This window comes from Mus musculus, chromosome 16, assembly GCF_000001635.26.
Source record: "Mus musculus strain C57BL/6J chromosome 16, GRCm38.p6 C57BL/6J".
In the NCBI taxonomy this organism is placed as follows: domain Eukaryota; kingdom Metazoa; phylum Chordata; class Mammalia; order Rodentia; family Muridae; genus Mus; species Mus musculus.
In genome coordinates, this window is record NC_000082.6 from 33,949,339 (window position 1) to 33,967,253 (window position 17,915).

Consider the following 17,915-nt stretch of genomic DNA (forward strand, 5'->3'; position numbering starts at 1 on the left):
GCAACTTTGTGTTGGCTTTGTACATTCGGGCATGCGCCTCCTTTTCTGAGCGGTCTTGAGTAGCCCCAGTAGAGACTGGCATGTCCATACACTTTATCAGGGACAGGACTTGAACCAGACCAATACTCTGGAGCTGGGCTCCCTGATGTGCGTGGGTAATTACGGTGCTGAGCAGGTACCATTGGGCCTCCCTGGTTTTGCTTAGAGTTCTAGATAGACACTGTCCAGACCACACGTGTTTCCCACCTATGTTCTGCATTAGTAAAGCTAGGCAGGAATAGATGGTGCAGATGCCAGTGAGTGGAGGGGCGTGGCTTCCACACGAAGTGTTTCTTATGCTGTGTGTACTGGCTGGTTTTGTGTGTCAACTTGACATGAGCTGGAGCTATCACAAAGAAGCCTCCCTTGAGGAAATGCCTCCGTGAGATCCAGCTGTAAGGCATTTTCTTAATTAGTGATCAAGGGCAGAGGGCCCATTGTGGGTGGGACCATCCCTGGGTTGGTAGTCCTGGGTTTTATAAGAAAGCAAGCTGAGCAAGCCAGGGGAAGTAGTGCAGTAAGCAGCATCCCTCCATGACCTCTGCATCAGCTCCTGCCTCCAAGTTCCTGCCCTGTGCGAGTTCCTATTCTGACTTCCTTTGGTGATGAATAGTAATGTGGGAGTATAAACTGAATAAACCCTTTTCTCCCCAAATTGCTTCTTGGTCACGATGTTTGTACAGGAATATAGACTCTAAGACACTGACCAACACCTTCCTTCATCGAGCCCTTACATCCTACCCAGGCCCAGAGCCTGAGTTCATCTCAGCTACTGTTTCCTGCAGAGCCATTACTCTCTTTAGATTCCCTTCAGAGATAAGTGGCTCCCAGTAGCCTCCTGACCCATTGCTTTGAGTATAGAAGAGTAGGTAGGCTCTGGAAAGGGAAGTGGCTTGCTGAGGGTCAGGCGAGCTGAGGCCCTTGTGATGCTAAGCCCTGGGCTCACAATGTCTCACTCATTAATGTTCTGCTTTTGAAAAATTGATTTTTTTAAAAAATTATGAGTGTTTAGCTTGCCTGTGTGTCTGAACACAACACGTGTGTCTGGTACCCACAGAGGCCAGAAGAGGGCGTTAAATTTGGTCCCTGGGAACTAGAGTTACACTCTGTTGTGAGCCATCATGTGTGTTCTGGAGACTGAACCTGGATCCTGCGCAAGAGGAGTCAGTAATCTTAACAGTTGAGCATCTCAGCCGCTCGCTAAAGGTTTCTGTCACAGCAACACTTCAAGCCTAGGCTGAGCATTGGACCAAATTTCTCTTTTGTGATTGGCCTGCTTTAGGGTGAGTGCTGACTGTGTGGGACAAAGAGAACCGATTTCTGAGTGTTCTTCCTCTTGTGGAACTTGGAGACCATAAGTCCCTTTACAAATATATAAGACAATAAAATGATGGCTTTGAGACTCTCTAAAGGGGGGGGGAGGAGGAGGAGGAGGGGGGGAGGAGGAGGTGGTGAATGACCGTGGAAAAACTTAGCTTTTCTTCTAACGTGTTCAAATCACGTTTTCTATAGGCAGTACTGTGAGCACTTGACACTCTTCAGCCACAGACTAACACACAGGGTTACCACTCCTCATTTCCACCCAATGCCTAGGTTATTAGGTGTGTTTTCACAGTGACACCAAGAGGAAGACATGCCTAGTGGTGTCCTGCTGCCCCCTGCTGGAAGTTCTTGACATAAGCTGGGATACTGTGGCCCAAGATGACCAACCATGATTTCCTCATTCCTAGGGTTAGTTGCATAATGAGCCAAAAGTGGTGACAATGCCCTCTACTACAAATGCCTCATCTTGCACAACCTGGTCCCATAGACATACACGAATTATTTGGGGCAGGGATAGGTTTGCCACAGCATACATGAAGACAACTTTGTGGAGTTGGTTCTTCCATCCTTTTGTAGGTTCCAGTATTGAACTCTGGTAGGTTCAATGTTGAACTCAAGTCCACAGGCTTACAACGTAAGTGGCTTCACGCACTATTCTCTTGGTGGCTCTACTGGTTTGGTTTGTTGGGGCATGACCTCAGTCTATAGCTCAGACTTTCCTTAGAACTATGTAGCCCAGGCTGGTCTTGAACTCACCTAAGTCCTCTTCCCAACCTCGAGTGCTGGGATTCCAGGTGTGCATTACCATGCCAGGATCAGATCTCATAATTTAAAAATTATAAAGCAAGCACTTTACTGACTGGTCTGACCACTTGGCTTTTGTATTTTATTGATTGTCTTGAATGATTTTTTTTTTCTAACTAAAAAAATTCTTACGGAACAAAATAGGAGATAGGAAAAAAAAAAGTTTTTGCATCTAAGTTAGAACCTTTGAATTTTAGGTCCCAAGACAAAACCGTCTTGTTCTGGTATGTAGGGATGGAGACCTGGCAGATCTAGCAGGGGTTCCCTTCTACAGAGACCATTTGTGTCCTGTGCAGTCACAATGCTCCTTCCCCTGGGCAGGGTGCTTTCCTGCCATGGCACTGACAGTCACAGATGTTGCTGCCTTGCTTTCTTCCCTAGCACCAGATTTCCTCTGCAACTGCTGCTTTCTTCCCTTGGTTCTGTACACTTCGAGGGGACAAAAGCGTTTTAAGGCAAAAACCCTCACTCCAGGATCTCCATGGACTAGGTTAGACAACCACTTATGATCTGTCCATCAAATGGATGGGCACTGAAGGACGGAGAAGGGAACTTTTTTTTTTTTTTTTTTTGAGACAGGGTTTCTCTGTGTAGCCCTGGATGTCCTGGAACTCACTTTGTAGACCAGGTTGGCCTTAAAATCAGAAATCCGCCTGCCTCTGCCTCCCAAGTGCTGGGATTAAAGGCGTGCGCCACCATGCCTAGCTGGGAACTTTTTTTTGTTTAAGACAGTCTTGCATTGTAGCCCTCCAATTTGCTGACTAAGCCTCTAAGTGCTGCCAGGGTGAGCTGCTGTGCCTTTTTTTTATGGACAGTGTAGCCTTAAGTTGCTAGAACTCATGATTACTAGGGTTATAGGTATGAGACACTATGCCTTGTAGGAGGGAAAAGTCAGGCCAGCCAGGGCCACTATAGAGAAACCTTATCTGAATGAAAGAGAAAGGGGTGGGGGGAAAGGAAGAAAAGAAAAACAAGTGAAAGAAGTACCAGAGAGGGACAGAATGGAGGTGGTGTTAGGCCAATGACTGGTGACCTCCCTCGGACCCTCGTGTAGAGTTAATCACAGTGGCTTTTGCCATTTGCTTTCAGAGTTTCACGTTTGGTAAATCCACTAATGAAGACAGGCAATGGCGGCACACACCTTTAGACCTGGCACTCAGGAGGCAGGGGCAGGTGAATCTCTGGTTCGAGACCAGCCTAGTCTACAGAGTTGCAGAACAGCCAGGGCTACACAGAATCTCTGCCTCAAAACAAACCAATCTAATGAAGGAGCATGCTGGCTTTATGTAGCACAAAGCCAGGGCTATTTTTGACACCAAAAGCTTTGAACCAAGGAAACATGTTCCTTAAGGTTACAAAATGGTGTCCACAAAACAGAAATGCAAACCCAAACCACTCACTGCCTAGATCTTACAGGCTTTAAACAATTTGTGTGTATGTATATATACTGAAACCTGAAAATACCAGGCATGCTTTTAGACAGTGAAGCTCTATGGTGAACCTTGCAAAATCTGAAGTTGGCTCCTATTAGAGACCCCACCCTGCTTGGTCTGGTCTAATAAGGATAGTGAGAACCTGAGTTTGTTTTTCTAACATAGGAAACGTTGACTCTGTGTTTGTGTATGCAAGTGTGTCTAGGCCAGAGGTTGGCACCAGGTGTCTTATTTGCTCTCCATCTTGTATTTGTGTATGGAGTGGGGTGCCATGACTTGCACATGAGAGTCAGAGCATCCATGGGTATTGGTTCTTACTTAACTATGTAGATTCCGGGGATTAAACTATGGTTGTCAGGATTGAGAGGACAGCATTACCTGTTTGTCCATTCACTTTCGTTTTTTGAGACAGGGTCTACTATTTAAACTCGGCTGGCCTTTAACATAGAGTCCCACCTGCTTCTGCTTCCTGAGTGCTTCCCACCTTATTATTTTGGAGACATGGTCTCTCACAGAACCTGGGGCTCGCCGATTTGGCTACAGTAACTGGCGACTGAGCTGCAGGGATCTGTGGTTCCTTTTGTGCATGTCTGGTATGTGCACTGATGTGCAGTGGCTGCTGGCTCTTCCATGGATGCTGGGGATCTGAGCTCAGGCTTCCCAGCTTACACACAGGCAAGCACTAACCAGCTGGAAATCTGAGAATGTTTTTTCCCCTCAAGTCGCTTGGTTTTGGTCTGAACAAATTCTGTAAGATTGGTCCAAATCTAATCGGCAACAGCAGCCTTTAAAATCTTTTTTTCATGTTAAAGTTTTTGGGCTATGGATGTTTTGCTCGATGTATGTCTAGGGCCTCGAATCCCCCTGGGTCTGTAGTTAAACAGGCTGAGTTGCCAAGTGTGCTGGGAATTGAACCTGGGTCCTCTGGAAGAACAGCAAGTGCTTTCAACTACTGAGCCACTTCTCCAGTCCATATAGTGGCCCCTTTAATGCATATATATGTATGCCTGAATTAGGGAAACAAAACCAGTATTTGAAAAGAATTCTGCCTGGCGTGGTAGCATAGACCTTTAATCCCAGGACTCAAGTGGCTAAGGTAGGCAGTTGGCTAAGAGTTCTAAGCCAGCTAGTTCCAGCCAGGGCTATAGCAACAGATAATCCAGTGTGAAGTATGTATCACTGTGAAGGGCCGGGATAGCTACTTGTCCCTTCCTTGTGTTTAAAGTTTCCATTGTTAGAAGTGCTGTACCACAGTACCTTTCATTGGAGCAAAGTGAAATGAATTCTAGCAACAGTACGCCAACTTCTCTGAAATTGCTGAGATGAGGCCGTTTGGTATACACACCTGTAATCCTCACCTTGTGAATCCAAAGCAAGGCTGAGCTAACATGACAAAATTATTTCTCAAAAAAATAACCTTGGAGCTGGAGAGATAGCTCCGTGGTTGAGAGCACCCTCTGTTCTTCCAGAAGTCCTGAGTTCAATTCCCAGCAACCACATGATGGTTCACAACCATATATAATGAGATCTGATGCCCTCTTCTGGTTTATCTAAAGACAGCTACAGTGTGGTCATATACATAAAATAAATAGATCTCTTTAAAAAAAAATAACCTTGCCAAAGAGTTATTGCCAATGTGTATCATCATATCAAGCCCCCGATCCTGAGACTCCTCCCAAAACTTACAGAGGTCTATTCTTACACTCATTCTTAGTGTTTCTACTGTGACCAAAAGCATCTTGTGAAGGGAAGGGGTTCACTTCAGCATGCGATCCTCAGGTCACACTGAAGTCCGAGCAAGGAACCTAATGCGAGAGCTGAAGCAGAGGCAGGAGACTACAGAGGATGTTCTTATTGGCTTGCTTAGCCTTTATATAATTCAAGACTATGTGAATAGGGGTGTCACTGCCCATTGTGGACTGGGCTCTTCCACCTCACAGGATTATTAAACAAGAAAATGCCCTCACAGGAGTGTCCATAGTGCAATCTTGGCACACTGATGGACCGCCAAAGAGGAACTCAGGAGTTTAAAGAGGAACTTACAAGAGGAACTCATAAAACTGCCACCTTCAGTAGGACATAAATATTTTCTCATGATAGTTTGTTTTTTGCTTATAGGAAGGCCATTGTGACAGGAGCAGATAAGATGCCACTGGGGAGCATCTTATTTATGGAGTAAACATTGGAGACATCTCCAGTGACAAAACCATTTTCTTGGGTAAATTATGTAGCTGTTAATTATGAAACTGCCATGCCCAGCCATCTGGAAAAGCAGACAGCATTTAACATTATTTTTGATGAACTGATTTGGCCAAGGGTACTGTTGTTAGTTTTAATGGGTGGAATAGTAAGTCGTCCTCAAGAGGACTTTGTTTCCTATTTCCCCAAATACTGATCTGAGTTAACAGTGTAGAACTTAATGCATTTTTCCTTTTGGTTCCTAAAAGCCTGCTCTAAAGAGCGTGTGTGTGCACTTAACTTCAGGGTCTCAGTTTAGGTCTGCATCTTACAACTCCTGGACCTTGGACTCCTGGAACCACATAGCTGTTGGAGACTATGACTAAGCTAAAGCCTAGAAGGGAAGTTCCATTAGCTCCTGACAGCTTTTCTCAGACATTAGCTCAAACCCACCTGAGGCTCATGCCTTGTTATGCTTTTACTCGATGGGACCATGCTGCAGTCGGACTCCTTCAAGCACGTGCTATTGCTACTTTGATTCCACTTTACTACAGGATGCACCATTACTTGCTGAGTGTATGCAGTTGCTAATCTTATAGATGTGTAGACCGGGTGCTGTACTGACTCAGTGCTAAGGAAGTTAGCAGGCTACATACTCTCAGACCATTCTGTCTGGCGCTCACCAGTTATCTCAAGTCTAGACTATTTACATACAGCTGTCTGTGAGTGCTAAAGGATCTTTCCTTTTGGCAGGAATAAGACTTAAGGTACCACTGATGATGTGTGGAGGGCAGAAACTAGGGTGGTGGTGCTTTGCTCAGTAAGCATGCGGACCACAGGGGCAACTGGTTCAAGTTTACGGGGGCTGTGAATTCCACTTGCAATGGACACGGCTAAGTTCTATGTGTTAAAGAGCGGTCAGATCACACTGTAGGAGGCACCCAATTTCTCAGTCTGTGAGCAAATATTTCTGTACTAAAATTTTCCCTCTTAGCACTGGCAAAGACTGTCTTTGTAAAGTAAAGGTGCATTGTATCACATGCATGTAGCCCCTGGAAGCTATAAGAGGAAACTGGATCCCCTGGAATTGGAGTTACAGATGGTTTTGAGACACAATGTGGGTGCTGGGAACCACATGCTGATCCTACATAAGAGGAACAGTGCTCTTAACCACTGAGCCATTCACTATGAGCCCCCAGGTTATTAGCAAACACACAATGACAGTGGGGAACTGGTACTGCCGTTCTCTCTTGGATACAGAGGCGGCAAGAGGAAGCTGTGCCTGACTTTCTACACTGACTGCTGAGTAGAATGAACTAGAACTCCTGCTCCACGAAAGGATCCAGCTTCATGGCACTGAAGGAGGTAAGCGGCTAACATTAGATGTGTGTGACTAAGTCACACTGGAACTAAAAGAATTAAGCAGTATAGCCCAAGGAATCTGAAAGGTGGCAGCTGCCAAACAAATACCAGTCTTGAGAAAGCTTTCAAAAGGGCTGCTCATTACAGTACCAATGCAGTGATTACAAGTTAGACCATGATACAATGCTGCAGAGTCTCTCTTCACAGACCCTGTGCAGGGCCCTGAGCACTGGTCTCTGAAGCCAGCGGCTTTTGGGATACCACCCATTTTCAGTGTCTTCTGTCTCACTGAACAGCAAGCCTACTCAGATATGCCTCCCAGGCAGCCTTCCTGTACATCTCAGCTGCTTCTAGGCGGTTAGCCGCTGCAAGTATTCCCCGGCCTACAATGATGACATCAGAACCGCGTTTCCCGATCACTTCTTGGGGACTATTGTACTGCTGGCCAAGGTGATCCCCTGCGGAGAAACAAAAGCTATTTAACATGATGCAAACTCAGGAAGCCATACAAAGTGTCCAGAGAGCATTTACTATATAATACACCTTATTATCCATAACCATTTCTACTATAATCCCACCAAGTTCTCAGCCCCCTAATCCTTTGTTTTTGGAAACAATGTAAACCAAGCTGGCCTTGAACTCAGAAATTTGCCTGCCTCCCTAATGCCAGTATTAAAGGCATGTGGATACTTGGATATGACTTATTAATAATATCTGCTGTTCTAGAGATATTATGTTAAATGGATTTGATGCCTTCAATCTTTAAAGGCCTAGGTTCTAATGTGCTATCTAGTGAAAGAATTGCAGGTATTCTGAATATAGCAGTCAAACGCAGCTTGCTTTGTTGAGGGACTATGCTAAATAGATATAATATTCATACCATCCCCATGCCTCCCACTATCTTAAGGTCAGTGCTATAAATCCCTACATTTTACAGATTAAGAAGATGAGATTAAAAGTAGTTTACTCTGAGGCTGGGCATGGTAGTGCACACCTTTAGTCCTAGCACTAGGGCGGCAGAAGCAGGCGGATCTCTTGAGTTTGAGGCCACCCGGATCTACATTTTAGTTCCAGGGCAGCCAGAGCTAAAATAGAGAGATCCCATCTCAAAAAAAACAAGTTGCTTAGTGTCTGGGCTGGAGCTCAGTGTGCCGACTATGTGCAAAGCCTTACTTTAGTCAGCTGGGAATGGTGGCATATGCACTCAGTCATTCGAGACCAGCCTATGCTACACAAGAAAAAAAAGCCAGGTATGGTTGTGCACACCTTTAATCCCAGCAACAGCGAGGCAGGAGAATCTCTTGAGTTCAAGGCAGTCTGGTCTACATAGAGAGTTCCAGGACAAAATAGAGATCCTGTCTAAAGCAAAACCAGGATACACAGAATGGAAGGACAAAGAACTCAGATCTTTTCAACTGCAGTTTAAAAAGTTACTGAGAGGGACTGGTGAGATGGCTCAGCAGTTAAGAGCGCCAACTGCTCTTCTGAAGATCGTGAGTTCAAATCCCAGCAACCACATGGTGGCTCACAACCATCTGTAATGAGATCCGATGCCCTCTTCTAGGGTGTCTGAAGACAGCTTCAGTGTACTTACATATAATAAATAAACAAGTCTTAAAAAAAAAAAGTTACTGAGAGTTGTTGACTTCCAAGGCCACTTAGTCTGTGGAGGTCTATCTACTCCATAATGTGCAAAATTTGAGACTGTTTTAAGTAACTCCAAACAAAAGGCAGTGCTTTTCCCCCTCAACATGGGAAATACTATGATTCCTAGAAATACTCAACAGACACAAAACACTGCCAGCTGAGCTACACCCCTGAGCCATGACCAATCCAGCTCTAGGGAGCCCAACCTTTACCTGTTCTACAGGACAGTTACACTCTTGTTGGCTGGCAGAGGCGAGGTACTGGAGACTAAAGCCTTGTGTCAGCTAAGCACACACCATTTAGAACTACATCCAGCCCTTATCCGTGCCTGGTTTTACATCCTGGCTTGCTCCCTTACAACTGCATATGAGATGGTTACAAGTTTAAGAACCACAGCCAGGCACTGGCACAGCAAAGTTGCTGACAATCTGTTTAGTTTAGAGTTTTCCAGACCTGCTGGAACATAGAATGCTTCCTCAGAGCACCAAATAGAAAATGCTAACCCAAAATATCAGGTTTCTAGCCAGAATGACGGCACATGCCTTTAGCCACAACACTTGGGAGGCAGAGTTAAATTAAGCAGATCTCTCCACGTTCCATCTCAAAAGTAGTCTTCAATCCTAAAATTAAACTGTCTTACACAGTACACACTATTACCAGGTCAAAAGGCTCACCCATTGGTCTAGATCAGTGGTTCTCAACCTTCCTAATGCTAGAAATGCTGACCCTGCCCCCAACCATAAAACTATTTCATTGCTACTCCATAACTGATATGTGACCTTCCTCCTCTAAAAGGGGTTGGACCCACAGGTTGAGAACTGTCGCCCTAGACTAAGACAACACCACCACCACAGTTTACAATGTGTTACCCTGCCTGACATGGATAAGGAAATGAGTTTGGAAGAGCCACAGCTATGAGCATCCTTACCTCCTGTTTCTAACTGAACTCCTGGGGTCAAGTGAAGAAACTCTGGTTTCATGCTTACTCGGGAGCCAGAAATGAAGCCAATGACAAATTCACAGTGCTCCTCAGCCATCCCGACCTAAATGGGACACAGTGGGCAGTATTACAAGAACACAAGAACACAACTAAGGTTCTGAGATGACCCCCTTCGCCCAAGGAGCCATGCCTGAGAAGATCTGACAGAGCAAGTATCAGACAAGATGCTGTATAGTTCTTCCTTTAACAATGCCTAATGGCTCACCTACTTGGAAGGATTTGAGGTGTGTACCATCATAGACAAAACAGCCACACCTTCAAGACCTAAGCAACACTCTTCCAGCACTTTCTCTTTGGCACCTGCTCTTCACTGGCCTCATTCCTGCACTCTTTCCTCACAGGCACATGCTAACCTTGCCACCAGCTACTACCACAATAAGGAACAGCTTAACCTTGAGCCAGATCTAAACCCCAGACCTTTTGTTTTTGACTAGGAAGTTGGGATTTATGGCCCATTCAGGGATTTAAATTTACCATAGAGGGTGAGATATAGATATATGGCTCAGCAGTTAAGAGTACTGCTTCCTCTTTTAGGACCCAAGTTCAATTCCTAGCACCCACTTGGTGGCTCACAACCATCTGTAACTTCAGTTACTGGGAATCCAATGCTCTCTGCTGGCTTCTGTGGGCACTAGGAACACATGTGGTACACAGACAGACATGCAGGCAAAACATCGCACAAAAACCATGACTGCAGTCCTTAAAGTATCTACAAATACCATTTATTCACTTTCTAGATGACTATCCAACTAGAAAATTTACCATAGGAAAACATGAAGAGCAACTTAAAATTCAACCCTTATCTTCAGTTTTACCTCAAGATGAAAAGCAAACATATGTCCAAATGGGCTGGTATACAATCCAAACCCTTCACCTACTACAAGATCAACATGTTCAACTGGTGCTGATAAACTGTCAGAATAGCTGGATTGAGGATCGGTACGGGGTGAGGCCATGGCTGCCTCGGGCCTCAGATGAAGGTATTTTCTTGCCCTAGAACATACAGCACATACAGACCCAGTCTCCTCTCCCTCCAGCACCCCATCACTTACTGCTGCCTTGGTGTAGTTTCCAGTGGCCAAGGAGCCAGCAGAGCTCATTTCTGCAATGAGCAGGCAGGCTCGATGTAAAGGCAGACCCACTTCCTGTAAGCCTTTCACAACTCCTGAGCCTGGCACGACGTGAGCATTCACTATATCTGCCCATGAAGCTATTTTAAAGGTGCCACCTGAGGACAAATAAAAAAGGTATTTGCTAATTTCAAAGATAAAACTACAACCTTTTGCCCAACCAACTACGGTATGAAATTATCTTCTACTAACAAGTTAGAATCGAGCACTTTATCAGTGGACCCATGGTTCCATCTGGTAGCTCAGTGAGAGGTCACAGTGAGGAAAAATCCTTGCAAAAAGTGCTGCACTTGGTTGGTCAGGAACACTGATGGGCTGATACTTTTGTTTGCAGATTCAGACCACTGATCAAGCCTATGCTATTACAGAGGGGCTGCTATGAAGATGGACAGAGCTCAAGCAGTGTAACATCCCGACATTCTCCTGAAGACAAGATTTTTCCACCCTATAGAGATCTCTCGGCAACTTTACCCCTACCGGTTTTCTTGGCTCTCCCAATCTTACAGGCATCTATATACATTTTTAACAGATAGTAAAAATGCAGAGTTTTGAAAAATGAACACACAAACATAAAATAAAGACAGGTTATCCTTCAGCCAGCAAGCTAAGCAAGGTTGTCCTGGTAGGACATCATTAGTACATGAGGTTGCAGACAGTTCTACTTGAAAGAAAGAAATTAGGTGTAGGGATGCACCAGAAAAGAGACCGTGTGGCCACTCAACTGTTCTACAGAGTCTTGAAAAAGCATCAGATCCACACAGTACAAACCAGGGCCACTTGTTTCTAAGAAATCTGCACGAGAAAGCAGGTATAAGACTAAGCATTTCCCAAGCCACTTATAAGTTCCTCTCTCTGCCTGGCTGATACTAAAAACGTGAATGGGGAAAAAGTGTATCAACACATCGTGCTAAGTAGTACTTAATATTTTCCTATTCTTTCCTATATTGGCAATTTTCAGCCAGTGTTTTGTTTTGCCTGCCCAGAACTCAAGACACCTTCTGACAGCAGCTCATCCATTTTCTTTATGGGAATTGACAGGATTCTGAGTCCTCGATGGTTAAACAGAGCTCGACCTTGTAGTGGTAGGAGCAGGTGTATTCCCCAGGCCAGCTAACGAAGGGAGTTTACACAGAGGTAAGAGAGGCGTGGAATTCCCTACCTGGGAAACAAATCAACAAAGAAAGCAGACTGGAGAACACAGCGGAGATATGGAGAGAAACAAGGCCAGCTCAGGGCCTGACAGCTCTGTCTTCTGCTGACTCCTGTGAGCCAACACACCTTCCCTTCAGCCAGTCTGTTTCTGAGCACACTTACTTTCATACTGCTTTTTAACTGTGTTTCCAATATCAGCGAATTTCCTGTCTTCAAATATTAAGAACTCGTGGCGTTTTGCCAGGGCTGTCAACTCCTCCATCACATCCAGAGTAAAATCATTCAGAATGTCGACATGAGTTTTGAGCATGCAGATGCTGGGTCCCAAGGCGTCTGCGAGCTGCAGCAGCTCCCTGGCCTCCGACACATCGGCAGACAGACACAGATTGGTCTCCTTCTTCTGCATGAGCCGGAGCAGCTTTGAGGCAAGCGGGTGGGTTCCAGGCAGCTCAGCTCGAGCACCAAAGCTGAGTTCTTTGCACGCTTTCTTCTCAGGAGGGGGGAGACCGTTATGATTAGCTGCTGAGAAAACGTTCTCCTGAATGAACCTCTTCACTCTCCCGACCATGTCAGCGTCGATCTTTTCCTGCTGCTGGAGAATCTCCAGCATTTGGGAGAGCGTGCACACGGCGTGGAGGCGGATCCCCTGGGCCTGCAGCTTGTCCTTGCCTCCCTGCTCCCGGTCCAACAGCACTATGGCATCAGTTACCTTTAGACCCTCCTTCTGAAGAACTTCCACAGTCTCCAAAACACTGGCTCCGCTGGTGACGACGTCCTCAATGACCAGACAGGTCTGGCCCGGATTAATCTCTCCTTCTACAAGGCGCTTGGTACCTAGAGAAGAAAAGCTTCTGTTGAAACACTATGTAAGACAGTTCAGCTAGCACAAGATGTACCGAGTCTACACTTGCTAGGACCCTCTAAAGAGCCGCGACTATGTAAATCTTAGTTGTGGTCATTTACTTTGAAGCTACTTTCTGTTAATCAATGCACCGCAACTATTTGTTCGCTATCCTCTGTATCTCCAAATTATCAATTATATACAGAATAGTTAGAGTAAAACAAATTATTTCACTGTGTAACAACTCATTTTTTTCTGAGCAATGTGGAGTTTTTTTAAAAATCACATCACTTATACAATAATGAAAGACAGAATAGGCCAGTATCATCAATAAAATCATTCCTTTCCCATCTAAATTGATTATAAGTTTACCACTCATGACCAACTGAACAATCTACTTTTTTTAAAAAAGCCATTTAAAGTGTGTGACACATGCTTAATCTTAGTACTTAGGAGGCTAAAATAGGAGGGCTGCCAGAGCCTTAGAATCAGCCTAGGCCATGCAGGCCGGTCAGGGATCTACAGCAAGACTCTACCTCAAACAAAGTGAGGGTTAGGGAGCAGGCTCAGTGGCCCAAGAACACAGCTGCTCTTTCAGAGAACCAGGTTCAGTTCCCAGCACCCATAGGGCAGCTCGCAACTCTATATAACTACAGTTCCAGGGACTCCAATGCCCTTACAGCCTCTGCTGGCACTGCATGCACGTAGCACACATACAGGTAAAACACGAACACTCATAAACTAAATTCAGATGGGGAACATTTCACAACTTCTTGCATACCGTAACCACAGTGACTTCTCCACCCTTAAGCCCCACTATAATCTACAAAATATAGGTAACTCAGGCTCTAGACTTCATATTCATTTTTTGAGATTCAGTTTTACATTTGAGTGGGACCCAGCGCCCAAACTCAGGTCAGAGTTAGCTGCAGGCTTCTCTACCCATTGAGCTATCTCACTGTCCTCTCACAAGTCTCAGAAGCAAACCCAAGATATTGCATAGTTTATCTTAAAAGATCTCTTTTTAAAAACTAACAAGGCACCACCATATCAATATAAACAAAAATCTCGCTAATTCTCTAATATTATTAAGTAACAACTCAGTCCTCATATCTTTAGATTGATTTTCAGGTTCTTAAGCAAACACACCTGACGTGGACCCCAACAAAAGATGTGTGCCCAAGGTGTCTGTAGTTTCATTAGAGGACCTTACTCTTCATGACTGCATGCATTTGAATGGAAAGATACCTACAAGTATGTGCTCCTAGAACATTCTACTGATGAAGAAAGGGCCAATACAAAGGTTGGGGTTCACCAAGCACTTTGCTTCTACTGCCCAGTCAACAGAAAGCATTTCAGAGCCAGACTGTACGGGAAGGTCTCCTGCAGCAAGAGTCAGCAACTCGACAGCTGACCAGGCCTCTGGAGAGCGTGCAACAGCTCTGGTAAACACCAGGGCCTGATAGAGAACAAAATCCTAGCAGGTTACATATTAACCTGAGGCTTAGGATATTTTTATTTTACCATAATCCTTTGTTTCCTTCCTCCTAATGAGCATGGGAATGTGATTGGCTGAGCAGATAACTGTCGCCAGTGGTAACGCTGTATAAGGAACTCCACACACACTGTCAAAACTGATCCCCGCATTTTTTGCAGTCTGGAATAAAATGTCTGCGACCTGTAAAAAAAGGAACACACATACTTTCCATTATTACTACTTCAAATGACATATGAATCATGCCACAGCACAACAGAATTGGAAAGACGTGACCCCAGGAGATTTTTTAAATTTAAAAATTTAAAATAAAAATTTAAGCCTAAGATATAAATGGATTATTCATAACAATTTACCATGAGTATCTATGCCTCCTAAGCACTGCGACTAAAGGCATGGACCACTTCCACCAGGCCAAATCAAGCATATTTTAATGTTAGAATGCATACTCTCATCTAACACTACCTTTAAAATAAAATTTTACGCTGGGCAGTGGTGACAGACACCTTTAATCTCAGCACTTGGGAGGCAGAGGCAGGCGGATTTTTGAGTTCGAGGCCAGCCTGGTCTACAGAGTGAGTTCCAAGACAGTCAGGGCTACACAGAGAAACCCTGTCTCGAAAAAACAAACAAACAAAAAACAAAACAAAACAAAACAAAAAAACAACCAACAACAACAAAACTTTATTTCTTGTACATCTACCACTTAAGAATGAGAGCTTTTTTTTTTTTTAAAGATTTATTTTATGTATATGGTACATTGTAGCTCATTTACAGACTGTCACTGTCTTGCAACACACCAGAAGAGGGCATCGAGTCCCATTACAGATGGTTGTGAGCTACCATGTGGTTGCTGGGAATTGAACTCAGGACTTCTGGAAGAGCAGTCAGTGCTCTTGGCTGTTGAGCCATCGCTCCAGTCATCTACTTTTGAGGTTCTGAAGGGTCAAAACTGGTCAACTCATGTGGCTGTTCCTGCCTCATCAGCCACCCAGGCGCTGGGATTGTAGGCATGGGCATGCTCTACTCATGCCACCCTTCTGGAGTTGGAAAAGCTTGTGACTATTTTTAAGTTACAAAGTGTGTAATTTCTAATACTAAAATCATGGACATACTCAGAACTGTTATAACACTATCTGTAATGAATGTGGGAAGGTAGGTACTAGGGCTAAGTGATAGAGCACTTGGCCTGGTATACTTACAGCCCGGGACCCAAGCCTCAGTAACACACACACACACACACACACACACACACACACACACACACACACACTGCTAGATAAGACTATGAAAACTGAAACATTGGTTTTCTCAAATTACTATTATCACTCCACTATGTGCACAGAATTACAGTACAATACATACTTCTTCCTGCAGGCTTTTACTGATCTGTCATGCTTTACATGCACCTAAACCAAGATGTATAGCAACTGAAACTTAAGATTACCAAGTTAAATACATTTCATGATTAAGTCTGCTAGACACTCTTTTGGATTATCACTGACATGAGCATATACCTACAACATAAACCCACAAATCATAAGAGTATAAGAAATGATTTGGGGGAATTTGTTTTTTAGGGAAATAAATACTATCGTTTCCCTTCAATTGTTTATGTGTGTACACAACCAGTCAATTATCACTTATTGCTACGAAGTTAGAAGCATATTATCTATTGGGTTTTTGGGCGGTGCTATATATCTTGAGAACACCTATTTACATAAACCTCTTTAAAATTTTAATTAGATAGTTCTTGGTAATACGGTTCCTAATCATAGTAAGATTCTGGATGGTGAAAAGCCAATAATTCAAACCACGTCAATCAGGGTTTCAATCTACTCACAACAATTTAGGCAAAATGGGTACCCAAGAAACAAACCTTAAGTATGTGATAGGAACAGTACATTGAGGGCAGAGGGGTTGGTTTTTAAAAACAGGGTCTCCCTGTGCAACCCAGGCTGACCTCAAACTCACAATTCTCCTGCCTCAGCTTCCTGAATGCAGGAATTATAGATGTGCACCACCATACCTGGCTACATACATATTATGTCTTGATAGACCTCTGCAAATAATGGAAATATTCTACAGTTACACTAGGCAACAAAGTAGCCACTAGTAACTTTTAACTATTCCATTAGTATGTTTGGTCTTGGGACAAATTCTCATGTAGCCCAGGCTGGCCTTGAGCAGCACTATGAAGTGGGACCTTTAACTTTTGACTCCAACCCCAGTGCTTTATTTATTAACAATTCTGGCAGGCACACTGGCTCCTCTGGTAAAGGTTTTTCTGCCCAGCCTGACCACCTGAGTTCAATCCGTTTAACCCTCAAGACAGAGAGGGAGGGCGAGAACACACTCTGATCTTCGAAAGTGTACCACGGCACGTGCACACCTGGACACACACCCACACCCACTATAAACGCTAATACAAACTTCACAATGATCTATAATCCACACAGAGTCCCTAGCAACACTTCCTGCCATTTCTAACCTTTTATTCTAAATGCCATCTGCATGCAGTTCGGCTGGAGGCTTGTTATTCTAGAAAGCACTGCCTCAAGGCCGACTTGGCGGTGACTCACAGACAACCGACACGAGGTTTGAGAAACAACAGGCTAGAAACCTCTAAGTGCACACTTTACCCTTGCCAACCAAAAAATTCTGCCTTTCTGGTATCCACCATATGGCTTTCACTTCTTGCTACTGGCCATGCACTATTAAATCGAGTCGTTTGATCCGCTACTAATTTCTCCACCCTCCCGCCTTTTCCTTTCCTCCCTAATTGTCACTTTCTGGGGGTTAGGTACACAGAACTCACTCAAGGACTTCTCCGCCGGCCAGAGCCCAACAGGACACCCGGACTCTCGCAAAACACGTGTCTACACCGATCGGTCCAGAAACAAGGTCTCAAAGAAGCTGAAGGCTCCCGGTCCCCAAGCTCCTCCACACTCTCCAGACCAGCAGTCGGGAGGGCTTGCCTGCCTGGTCTGTGGCTCTCCCTTGTCCCCAATTTCGGCCACCCCCGCCATCTCCTGCTCTCTTTTCCCGCCACCCGGAGCCATCCCGTCCCTCGGGGCTGGTACCTGACTGAGAAGACGCGGGCGTGACACGATGCCCCGCAGGTCGATGTAGACTGGGGAGGAGAGCCCGCTCTTCAGGACGAAGCTCCCGAACTTGAAAGCCTGCACGTCATACAGCTCGGTGACCAAGGGGCCCAGGGCTTGGCTGGCGACCTCCATTCTCGCGCGCTCAGTTCGCTCTGGAAGCCGAGGGGCTTGGGGCCCGTGACGTCACCCAGAAGTCCCGCCTCTTCCGCCCCCCTTTCCGGCCCGGGCCGCGGGCTTCATTGAGTGTTCTAGATGCTTCCTGGTTGGGGAGGTGGGTTTTCAAACCTGAAAGCTAGATCGAAGCCTGATTTCCCCCGGAGGGATCTGTAGGCTTCGTTCATTTTTTATTTTGTTTGTTTTGTTTATAGCTGAGCGCTTCTTTATCTGATCCAGTCACTGTTAAC

General features: G+C 44.9%; 1 protein-coding gene across 2 annotated transcripts; it reads right to left on the bottom strand.

The window, feature by feature from the left end:
* Positions 1-5,443: 5,443 nt before the first annotated feature.
* On the bottom strand, positions 5,444-17,700 carry Umps (uridine monophosphate synthetase). Of its 2 annotated transcripts, NM_009471.3 has the most exons (6): positions 17,488-17,700; positions 14,434-14,587; positions 12,231-12,902; positions 10,839-11,014; positions 9,715-9,829; positions 5,444-7,597 (listed from the first exon to the last, which is right to left on the bottom strand). In NM_009471.3, the coding sequence occupies exons 1-6, from the start codon at positions 17,641-17,643 to the stop codon at positions 7,425-7,427; spliced, it is 1,446 nt and encodes a 481-aa protein (NP_033497.1). In that variant the 5' UTR covers positions 17,644-17,700; the 3' UTR covers positions 5,444-7,424. The 2 variants fall into 2 exon arrangements, with proteins under 2 accessions (NP_033497.1, NP_001335016.1); NM_001348087.1 differs by lacking the exon at positions 14,434-14,587.
* Between the last annotated feature and the right edge of the window lie 215 nt (positions 17,701-17,915).

Coding starts and splice junctions, on each gene's coding strand:
- Umps (NM_009471.3), bottom strand. CDS start 17,643: ATGGAGGTCGCCAGCCAAGCCCTGGGCCCCTTGGTCACCGAGCTGTAT. Junction 12,903..14,433: donor GAAGGAAACAAAGGATTATG/GTAAAATAAAAA, acceptor TTTCTTCTCTAG/GTACCAAGCGCCTTGTAGAA. Junction 7,598..9,714: donor AGTTCAGTTAGAAACAGGAG/GTAAGGATGCTC, acceptor GTTTCTCCGCAG/GGGATCACCTTGGCCAGCAG.